General features: G+C 41.2%; 1 protein-coding gene across 6 annotated transcripts in view; it reads right to left on the bottom strand.

Moving 5' to 3' along the window:
- Window positions 1-12,046, bottom strand: part of LOC102292681 (RNA-binding motif, single-stranded-interacting protein 3) — a 284,741-nt gene that overhangs the window by 148,706 nt on the left and 123,989 nt on the right. For 5 of the 6 annotated variants that reach the window (XM_042222666.1, XM_042222667.1, XM_005927656.3 and 2 more), the window contains one exon: window positions 10,009-10,166. In XM_042222666.1, coding sequence (XP_042078600.1) covers window positions 10,009-10,166 — 158 coding nt within the window. The remainder of the gene's footprint in view (window positions 1-10,008; window positions 10,167-12,046) is intronic. The other variant, XM_042222670.1, reaches the window with a different exon arrangement.

Raw genomic sequence — 12,046 nt, 5'->3', positions numbered from 1 at the left:
TATTACCCCGAGGGTTTCCTTAACCTTAAAAAGCACACTGTCTTATTAAATATGTGTAATGATTATGCCATATTAGTACCCTTGTGAGTTGCACACAGCAGCATTTGAGTACATTAACTCCACTAATTTCCAGCAACAGGCAACAATCAGCTGACTGAACAGCCATATTTTTAAGGATGAGTCCCGCCATAGTAAATTTTAGCAGCTGTGAATTTGGCTTGACGAACATCTGCTTAAAGTTGAACAGCAAAGTATAACACAACACAAGTAGAAGGATGGATACTACAAAAAAAGCAGTTTTCTCCGTCTTATTTTGTTCTTTTTCCAGTAATCAGTAAGAATATATGGACATACTGTATTGTGAAATTACACCTATTTGAGAAAAACAACATTACATATAGTTTTATACAGCACATTTTATTTTGTTAAGTCTTTGATGGTAATTCAAAAGACAGGTGTCACTGCGGCAGATGCACAGAGAGGGCAGAATGGGAGAAAAAAGATGGGAATGAAGCGCGCCTTCTTTATAGTCTTACATCAAAGATAAAAAAGAAAAACAGGATGTAAGAAAGAACCAAACATAAAGAGGATGACAGATGAAAACGGGAAATCTTGGGCAAAGATCACATGCGAGCACTTAAGCCTTCGAGAACACGAGTCATTAAAAGACGAGAGAAAATAGTACGTACACTCACCGGCCACTTTGTTAGGTACACTTGCTCAGCTGCTCAATAATGCAAATATCTTATAAGCCAATCACATGGCAGCAACTCTATGCTTTTAGGCTCAACAAAATTGATCTCTTGGTCCCTGATCTGCTGGGACAGTCAGGTGGTAGGGTCAGAAGCTGGTGTAAAGAACATGAAAGCATGGATCCATCCTACCCGGTCACTGACAATTACTACAACTCTCATGCTGTATACAAGCACTATGCAGCATCTGCCCTTGACCGTCCCCTTGTAGCAGCTTAAGTGTCCCACAGCTCACACATCTCCAGCTCAGAGTTTAGGCCTTCTGTTTATGCTGAAAAATGTGGCAAAGAATTTAAATGTCAGTTGTAAACTAAGTGATGTTGTAAGCTTAGAAAAGAGAAGTTTCCAGAAGAAAGAACATTAAGAGAGCATGTAGACGGCTAATCGTTCATTTAAACATTCAAGGATGATAAAAAAAAAAGACATGAACAAGTGAAAAAAACCCATTCAGACACTCAGAATTAGACATTAGAGAAAGGACACACAAATAATAAAGATCCAGTGAGAAGGGAAAAGGTAACCCCTCTCATGACTCATAATGCTGTTAAGCCCTAACACTAGTGAAATGACATCAGTGACTTCTCATGATCCCTGAAGTAAATGGAAACGCATGAAAACCGTGACCAATGCAAAGTGAGTGCAATGTTGCGCTTCAACTCTTCTTTTTTTTGCCTTAAGCAGATACAATGTGCATTTTACCCTCTCCATCTATACAGTATAACATTGATTCAATACGCTTATTAAATGAAAACAATGTCAAAAAAATCATTCAGAAAAACAAAGACTACAAAATTTAAACATCAAAACAGTGCGCTGGCAAGGATGAGAAGCGATAAATCAAAAAAGCTTCAACAAATTGGATAATTCCTCTTCTGGCTTCAGCAGTCAATCTTTTTCTTGGCAGAATCACTTAATTTTTTTTTTTTTTTTAGGTGCCGGGATTCCCCCGAGTTTTGTTGGCGGGTTTGCAGTAAACTGGCGAATGTTTCCTACCGAACCCTTAACAGCTCTAAATGCAGGAAGGATGTTGGAATGGAAGGTAGTCTGGCTGTTTGTAGTGTTTTTTCTTTGCTTTGCTTTTTTTCTCCTGCTTCTACAAATGTCACATTCTTTGGGCAATAACAAACTGGCAGTAGTACACAACATCTAACAATCAGGCATCATAAGGTAATAGAGCTTCATAATTTGTTAGACGAAAAACAACATAATGATAAAGTCCATTCATTTTCAACAGAACGGAGCTAAAGTGTTTGGCCAGCGTATGTCATCATACCCATCTGCTGAAGTTGGCTGTGGTCACACACGCTGTGGTCACTGGCTGTCATCAACCATTGTCATTTAACTTTTTTGCCCATTTCTGTTACTGATGGGATTTTATTTTTAATGAACTGGCAAGTCTAAAATGGATGACAAGTTGATTAGAAACATTCAAACTTACTCACCTCCCTCAATAATAAGAATGGATTATAGCTGCAAGCAGAAATGAAGCTGCCGGGCGCCAGTGAGGTAATTTATAAAGGAAAAGGAGGTAATTTAAAAGTTTTAGCATATGTTCAGAATTCATTGTTACAGAGTTAAATTTAAAACAATTCATTTTCACATTAAGGGATGTTCAATAAAGGAATGCTTTAAAATTCAGATCAGCTCGTAGAGGTTCCACTGGGAAAATTGTTCCCACAATTTACTCTGTGTCATTTTGGATGAGACTGGATCAGCGTGCTGAATTGAATCCAGCAGCATTCCATTTATGTCTTGCTGTGCAACTTTCTCATGAATAATCATCCCCCTACCTTTTTTCTAATATTAAATTGACATAAAATTCAAAATTTTGCAAAAAATTATATATTTCAGGATAAATGGAATTCATTTACCAGCCTTTGATACTTATTAATTCTACCTGCTGTTCTTTGCAAAAGTAATTCACATAGATTTGATTTATAACGGCAGGAAGAGGAATAAAAGAATAAGTTCTTTGAATTTTAAAAAATATTGTATAAGCTATTTTAAAGTTGCATGTAAAGTGTGAAAGTTTTTGCTCAGGGGGACACACTTTTAGTAAAAAGAAGAAAAAAAGATATTTAGGACTGTAGTTGAGTATGCCGGTGCAAAACTTTGGTATAAAGCCAGTGGTTAAGAGTGCCAAACAAAAAATAACTTGATGTATTCTGAAGGGTTGTTCCACGGTTATAAAACACTTGATTGTGATGAACTGGTAGCACATCATAGTGTAATCTTGGATTCACAAATGTAGGCTAAGCTAAAGGCAAGGCAGACAACCACCTCTGGACATCAAACACTTTAGTTAAGACAAGTTACTTCTGCGAAGGAGGTTATATTTTTGGCAGCGTTTGGGTGTGTGCATGCATATCATCTTTCTGTCTGCAAAGATCTTATACAAAGAAGTTTTGAATAAATTCTGATGAAACTTTGTAGGGGTGTTGAATGGGGTCACATTAACAATCCATTAAAATTTATTTAAACTACAGCCACATAATTAAAACATTATTTAGAATTAAGAAAAAAGGCTGAGAGAGTGAGTTGCCTTGGCAGGGGTTTGACTATCAAGATGTTTTTTCATATTTTATTCATGTACACTCTTTTTTGTTTAAATTAAAGAAACAAAAGGTCAATTAGCAAACTTTTTTTGAGGGGGGGGATAGCTGTGGACAGAGCTACTCTACTGATTACCCTTGTTTATGACTTTTATGCAAACGTAACCGAAGTATTGAAAAATATGTATTCTCCAAATGGTTGGCGAGTGCTTGCCGCCCCACTTCTATCCTGTTTTAAATACTAGGAGTAAATTTAACCTCCATAATTAAAATATGCATTTAAGTATCATATTAAACTTCTAATTTAACTGTTTGGTAAGTGCCCTGTTCAGTTGAATGCACTCTTCAAAGCCCGAGAGTTGAAAATACTGGAGCAGAAAGAATGTGCACCAAAAACCAGATGCATAAATCCAGATCTGAGCCTGGGAAAATCAAAAAACAAGCAGGTAGTTTGTGTTGACTGACAGTGTGCATCAAGAACAGACAGGGGCAACAGTAAGTAGCAACAGGAGGCATTAACCTGAGTGTTGCTAGTTACCATTTCTCCCTCTCTGCAGCTCTCTCACACACACACACACGTACACTGGCCTTCTTCAGAGCCAGCCTTGCAGAATTGCCTGTGTTTGTTTGGAAGTGTCCAACCTGTCAAACCCACATGCCGTGCACTGCTGTCTGACACGCACAAATGAACACATCTCATCTGTGCTGGTGCGGCTTCTGCTTTCTAGATATTGCTTCAAAAGGAAAGTCAGCAGAGTGAAAAGGAGAAAAGAAAGAGGTAGGACGAAGCAGAGTCCAGAGATCTCAGGTTTTGTCCCTTACGTCAATCAGTCTTTTTGTACAACTGACCCTGTTGCTGCTTCTGCTGGAGCTTAAAAACTCTCTCGCCCTGTACAGCTGGATTCAGATAAAAGGCAATGCAGCTTGTGGAGACGGGCAATGACTACACTGTTGCTGTGGTTGCTGGTATACTTAAACTGAAGTGAAGTGCAGTTAGAGAAAACCAGACATTTTTTGAGAAGGCATTTTCTGTTAACCTAATTGCATCTGAATCTAAACTCTTACTAAAACGCTATTTAAGAAAATAACTCTGCTGAAAGTGTCAGCTGTTGTGTAAAACTGGAAGAGGAGATCTTTTCAGCTTCTAAATAGGCAAACTGTCTATGTGTCATGTATACAGTAATGGGAGTATAAATAATTCAAAAATACAGCCTAAGGCCAAATCAACTTCTCTGCTCGCCCTCGCTCTAAAATTGATGTTCAGGAAGGAAGGAGGTGTAGTATTTTAGCCAGTTTGGCTTGGCCAGTAAAATGATTGTGTCACTTGTGCCGGAGCAGAGAAGTGGAGGGTTTAACATGATAAAGAGATGTTAGCAAGCGAACGAGAATGAAAGGGAAAAGAAGTTGGAGAGGTGGAATAGAGTGTTACAGAGAGAAAGAGGAAGAGAGACAGAAAAAGTGGGTGTGAAGGATTCTAGTTCCAAGAATAGCAGATGCTTCTACTCGATTTGAAGCTGTAGGTGTAGGAGTAGTTTAGGCATTCCTGTGGTTGTGTCACTGCTTTTCAGAGGTTAAACATCACTATCTCTTTGTACCCTGAGTGACGCACACCCTGACCCTGCAGAAAGACGAGAGGATGGTGTGCTGGGGGCAAAGACAGAGCAGAAGAGGGGCAGGAGTTGAGGCAGGTGGATAGGTGGAAAAGTGAGAAGAGACACTTACAATTCAAGGGGGAAAAATGAATTAAGAAGACAGACTAAGGAGACAGATACAAATATAGACATTTTAGAGTCCATAAAACCTAGTGACAATATACCTTGAAATGCTATCCATGTTGTTTGATGCTTGAGTTTCTTTTTGTAATGCAAATTCCTGCTACTCATTGGCCTAACATAAAAAAACAAGATATTATCTGCCAGTGTTTTTCTCTGGCTTAAATGCAGATGTACTGCGGGTGACGTGATGGTAAATTTGAGACTTTGAAGCTGGACTGCAGAGCCCTTGGTCACACTTATTCTCCCCTCTGTCAGTTTTTTGAAATGGAGCCATGGGACAGGCAAGCTCTGATGGCTAAGCAGCTAATGTCAACACTGGACCTCAGAGAGTCATTTTGGATAATGTGGCACTGAGTGCCTGAGTCTCTGCTCCATAAAAAACAGGTGGTCCCAGGGTCACCCCTCCCTTCTCTCCCCCTCACCTCCTGTGCTTAGCATATCTCATGCCTCTCTCCCTCCATTTCCCCTTTCTAGGTCTCCCTCCACCATTCCCTCAGCACACACGAGAAAGGTTATTTGAGCAATTGGTGGTGATTAGCTCTTGATTTGGCTGACTATTTGTGAGATCAGGCCAGTCCACGGATGCGAAACCCACTGCAACTGAGGGCACAGCTGTTCGGCCAGGACTGAAATTGAGTGAGGAGAACCGAAATGAGAAATAGGGGAAGAAAAGGGGACAAGAAACAAGGAAAAACAGTTTTCAAGGGTTTGGCTGGCAGGTAAAATACCTCCAGTTTTCTACTTGTTATTCCAGGTGTAGAACCTCATGAAGAAATTCCTTTCTTTCAGCTACCTCCTTCCTCTATTTCTAATCATCGCCCGGGGTGGAGAGCACAAACAAGAAAAATGTGGATGCTGGTTAAACGGGTTTACCCCAAAGTGATTTGGGGGGGTATGCGCTTGCTTTGTTGGTTGGGTTGGTTGGTATTGGGCTTATGGTTGGCCTACTGCCTCAACATTGGTGGCTAGGCCAAAGAATTTTTCTCACAATAACAGCTATTCCTTCTCTGAGTTTCGTCATCCATCTATCCATCCACTCTGCTAGCCAGGCAAAAAAAGGAAGGCCTCTCACTATCAGAGTGTTCAGCCAACAAATCCCCACTCCGCTCCTTTGGCCTCTTCCCTACACCCATATATTAGGCTGACGGCTGTGGAGGACCCAACACCGAGCCAGCTGAATAAAACAGATTAGGCACCCACCCGAATCTAACAGCATGTAACTCCAACCGTTGTGCGAACTTTGGTATTCTTACTCCCAGGAACAAAAAAGGTTGAACGAGGTAGCTGAACGACAAGAAATGTTGGCTTTAGCATCTGCAGTAACTGCATCCTCAGTTGTTTTTAACTGTATACTTGTGTCTCTGCAATTTCAGTCTTGGTTTTTAGAGCACAAGAACAAGGAAATCATATCATATCTGTAATCGTCTCTAATCATCTGCATAAACACACTGGTGAGTACAGTCACCATTTGAATGCCAGTATCACCAAACAGAACTACAAATGGCGCCAACAACGATCCAATGCTGTCACTATATAGAGAAAGCATGTCGCTGCTGCTGAATGCACAAACCCTCATTTTGCACACTATAGGTTTTTACTGCATAGATAACAGTCATTCTGCAATATTGTAATTCACAGTGTTGTCTTCAAAGATAGAGTTATGTCTTTAAATCAGCAATCAGTAAATTAAACACTTTGGAAATATGAATATTATATGACTCTATATATTTGTGCAAATCACAAAATTAAATCCCTCTGTGTTTTGCATTTTAAATGAGAACATAATTTTGGGAGAGAGAACTTGATGAAGGTTACTGGCTCTCAAAGACAGGATCTTGGTAATAAAATATTAGAGTTCACAAGAACGGGGTAAAAAAACCCACAAGGCATTTATTTTTCTGGCATCTCTCAGGCGCATTCAGCAGCCTCCAATCAGCAGCTACGATATGGCTCGGTGTCAAGAATGCATCACTTTGGCGGCAGCGTGTTTGCTTCTGAGCTAGATGTGAACCAGGGTGGGAAGAGCTGCTTTGTGTGCGATGCTACAAACGCCGACCTAAAAATCATCTTTGACCCGTCTCACTTCCAGCACTCACGAGGGGTCGATACAGGATGCCGTGTACACACATAAGAGCACGACAGTTAGGCCGGCTAACATTACTGAAAGTCACCCACAGTTTACTCTCCTAAATGTACAGTGCCAAATTTAGCGAGCATTTATGTTTAACACAGAGGCTCCCCGGGAGAGCTGATGGGGCCGACGGCCAGGAAAGGAGGTGTTTTGTGCTGAAGGGGGACTGGGCATGTGGGGGGGAATAAAACCTGAGGGGAACCCAGGGTGCCGCAGACTGCAGAAGAGTCGCATGACCTTTTCTACAATGCTGCCACCCGCCTGCCACTGAAACACAGTCTGGCTAATTAAAGTTTCAGTGGCATTGAATTTTCACTGGCACAGCACACCCCGGGCAACCTTGGGGGCTTCTAGGCAGGCGATACACAAAGTGGGAAAGACGGTAGATGTAAGAAAAGAGGCAGAAGGTAGCAGAGTAAATGCATTTAAAGAGAGGACAGCCACTAGAGGACAGCACGGCAGATCCGAGCTGTAACAAAAAGTCAGTGGATTTTCATAACACAGTGGAGAAAAGCTATATATTAGAATGCAAATCTACATTCACAAACATGCACGCTCCCTGGGTATTTTACATAAGCTCCGACATGGTTTGCCCTTCCAAACAGTTATGCTCAAAATATTCAAGATCACATGGAATTAGAAATGAAATTGAAGCTGTCCAACTCTGTACAACTGGGTGAATGCAAGAGCTAAAGCAGGAGATATCCAATGTCAAAATGCTGAGTGCTTTTCCAAATCTTATCGGGCCGCCTCTCAGCCTAATGGAATCTCGATGGGTCAGTTTCAAGAATAAATGCATGACTTATGACATGGCTGCTGGGAAGATTACCAAACACACTGGACAGCATGTTCCTTTCTCCAAAGGATCATTGAATAATTGGCCAAGTTTGACCAGGACATTTCTGAAAATATGTCCAAGAAAAGGTTATGCAACCAGACAGACTCGCTCATGGCCTGTATTTCACAATCTGCCGGCCTTGTCTCCATTAATGATCTTGACCCCCTTTTCACCATTTCAGAAGTGAAAAGGGTTTAATGAAGCTGAACAAAGCTGCTTGTGTGTGTGTGTGTGTTGTGTGTGTGTGTGTGTGTGTGTGTGTTGTGTGTGTGTGTGTGTGTGTGTGTGTGTGTGTGTGTGTGTGTGTCTGTGTCTGTGACTGTGTGAGACACAGAGAAAAAGAAAGCCTGTGTGGCTGTGTGTTACAGCTTGATGAGGTCTTGGTCTGTGATTCCTTGGGGAGGTGGTCCAATCTAGGCTTTATTAGGCCTTATTGAGCTGTGTGCAAGCAGGTGTGTGTGTCTGTGTGTTTCCTCTATCAAGAACATTTGGCAGAGCTTTATGAGTACCTTTGTGTGTGTGTGTGCGTGCGTGTGTGTGTGTATGTGTGTGTGACACCAAAAGACACCGAGTTGGTTGCAGTTTAATGGGGTGTGCATGGACCCGATTTCAAGCCTGTAATTTTCTTCTTAGAGGTGATTTTTTTTGGTTTGATTGCATCATTTGTGTACACAGGCACAGCTATGCTTATCAACCAGCTATGCTTGGGTCTAAGCATGTGTCATCCTGTGAAAAAAGACACTGTTTGCTGTATGTAGAATACAGATCGGATTTATTGCTACATGACAAATAATCGAGTTGTGGCCTGCATTCTACCTTGAATATCTCACAATATTTTTTTCAAATACATAGAGAAACATAGATACGGAATCTTTATTAGGTCCTTGAAAGCACAGATGCCATGCATATTTTTTTTCATTAAAAAGAGGAAACAGACATTTTTTTAATCTAGTTAAACAGGTGAGTGATTATCATGCAAACACAGTAAAAATTACCTGTATTCTAGGCGGGTTAACTATAACTGGTAGCTAGCCATTAGTACAATGTTCTAATGGTGTATGTCTGGGATTTGCAGCTAGTATAAATTCTCTTCAGGATACCTATACGTGTTTATGTTGTATTATATCTTTTTAAAAGATGACAGTTTCAACTGGGATATTGACAAAACTAAACGCACGCTGTGATTCACTAGCTTGTAGAATCATCTTTAGCAGTAATATCTTGAAGAAATCGTTTTCTGTTTAACATCATCAGATTCCCACGGTTGCTCATGTACAGCTCTTTTAAGGTCCAACCACAGCATTTCAATCAGGTTGAGGTCTGGACTTGGACCTCAAGGTCGGAGCCATTTTTAGCATTTTATTTTAGATTTGCTGCAGTGTTTGGGATCATTGTTCAGATGAATGATTAAATTTGGGACGAGATTTAGCTGCCAGACAAATGGCCTCGTATTTGAATCAAGAATATTTTGGTGTACAGATGAGTTCATGGTCAACTCATGGTGCCCAGGTCCTGTAGTTACAGAAAAACACCAAAGCATTATTTCTCAATCACCGTTCTTGACAGTTGGTGTGATGTTTTGATGCGCCTAAATGCTCCAGACCAGCAAACTGCCAAAACTACTGCTCTTACAGCTGCTAAGCCTCTTAATTCCTATGGACACAGTAAATGTGTGCTTAGTTTTATTTGCAGGACTCCAACAAAATAAAAAAGACAAAAATCACCAGTTTGTACTGGGGTATGTTTTGTCTTTGTTTTGTTTTCATAAATGGCACATATGGTAAAAAAATCGAAGGATACATATGTGTATCTATAACGTACACCTGTTCTGATAAATGCTTGACAAGCACAGCGTGGCCAAGAGCGGCACACAATTATGTAAATGAAAGAAATATTTATACTATTGGCAAGAATTACAGTATAACCATTGTATTTAATGACGATCGTTCCCAGTACTCACGGTTGGCAGAGTTTGATAAGATCCTGGTCGGTGGTCCCAGGTGGCAGGCCTCGAATGTACAGGTTGGTCTTACTCAGCTGCTCCGCCCCTCCCTGGCTGCAGCTGTTGGTGCTGGGGCTGGGAGGAGCCATGGGATGAGGGGGTGGAGCATAGGGCTGCTGGAAAGAGAAGGTAAAGAGAAAGCAAGTCAATACAAGGTTTCATTTTAAGACAGCAGGCAGAGTCAAAGCATTTAAAGATTCTCAGAGCATGATTATGAACAAGAATATGGCAGCAAACGCATGTTTGCTTAAAGGAATGGAGAAGTGATGGCAGCCTTAGTGGGGAATGTCTCTGTCAAAGCTTCTCTGGTTCTCATTTTAGCAGCTGGTATGGATTCGTATTCATGTTACTGTGTGTGAGTCCCTCTCTTTGAAACTTCTGGCCTCCCCAAAATTTATAAAGAAACTAAGAGAGTGACCTCCTGCATGTCATTATTAAAGAGAGATGGCAAAATGCATTTCAAGGTGTTCAGCTGTTGCCAGTAAAAACCAATGAATAAAAACAACCACACAGCAAAGTTTCTCTTTTTTCAGCAGGGGATTGTTTTTTTTTTAAATGCGTGTGTGATCATTGGTTGTTGGACTGAGGGTGGGCGACTGGAAAATTTTGACACGTCATCCAGCCGTAATCCTACTGTTCTGATGTTTACAGCAGCTTTAAAAGACAATGAGAAGTGAGGTGTGAAAACATTTCTTAGACAGGAGCAGAAAATGTGAGAGAGAGAGTTCAAAATGTTTCATTTGAAGAAACAGCAGGCACTGCCAGCACAATGTCCCCGCAATCGCGAGACGAGACATTTTGGGGCAGCTGTGAAGCGGCGAGGAGAAGCGAGCAGGGTCACTACGAGATGAAAACCCAGGAGAACGCAAGTAAAAGTTTCAAGAAAGCAACCTTAGCCTCAAATAATAATACTGCGAGGAAAACATCTTCATGTAGAGAAATAAAAAGGTCTACACAATGACAGGAAAAGTGCTTCGCTTCTTTCAAACTTTTATCACCTTCCTGCTTAATAAAGCAATAGATTATATCTGGTTTTGTAACTTTCTGGGCTTTTTGCGCATATGCAACTGGAGTTGAGGGGACAAACATTTCTTCATTTTGCATCTTAAATAAACATTTCACCAAGGTGACTCTCTGATATTAGAGTTCACGAGGCTCCTAGCAGCTTATGAACAGTTTTAAATGATGGCAACTTCCTGCTTTCTACTAATACCCTCAAAACCAATTTCATTACACTGCGAAACAATTTACACCTCAGAGGGTGTGAGATCCTGATGCAATAATCCAGTACAGCCTATTTTATAAGCATCTCAATATGAATGAAATTTTCAGTTTAATCTCCATCTCACAAAATGTATTCAAAATGTATTAGAATTATGATGCCCCAACCCCTCCATTTGTTTTTTTCTTCTTGCCTTTCCCATCTCCTGCTTTCCTTACGTGCTTGTTGTGCTGTTAGCATAGATTTATGGTATAGGAGTCAGGGCCCCCCGCTCACAGCCCATTTATATCTCTATTGCAGGGACACTGCACATAGTGACAGAGAGAGAGCCGGGGCCCTGCGGGCATGAACAGAGACACAGAGACAAAAAGCGAGGGAGAAAACACTAAAAGAGAGCGAGGAAGGAAGTGAGACGGAAGAAGAGCGAAAGAAACCACACTGCAATAAAGTGAGTGAGTGATGAATGAAAGGGAGGAGAGAAAAATGGTCAGGGAAAGAGGGGGACATGACTAAATACCACCACCAGCTCCAGTTAACCACGTTAACCCTTATCTTCCCTAGAGAGAAGCTCAAGACCTCATACCATGCTGTAAAACCCCCCCACATATCCACGCACATACACCTACACGCACACAGACACACACACACACACGCCATTAGCCCTCCAATCTGCCCCACACGTTAGCAGCGACTGGCGGAGCATGGCTGATTTGATGTGCTATTTTAAGCGTGTGTGCCATGCCAGCGTGTCGCCTCCCACTCCTCAGACAAAGA

This window comes from Haplochromis burtoni, unplaced genomic scaffold, assembly GCF_018398535.1.
Source record: "Haplochromis burtoni strain Fernald_Lab_line unplaced genomic scaffold, NCSU_Asbu1 Contig_90, whole genome shotgun sequence".
NCBI lineage: Eukaryota > Metazoa > Chordata > Actinopteri > Cichliformes > Cichlidae > Haplochromis > Haplochromis burtoni.
The sequence above is the reverse complement of the archived record's forward strand: the minus strand, read 5'-3'. Positions and strand labels throughout refer to the sequence as shown.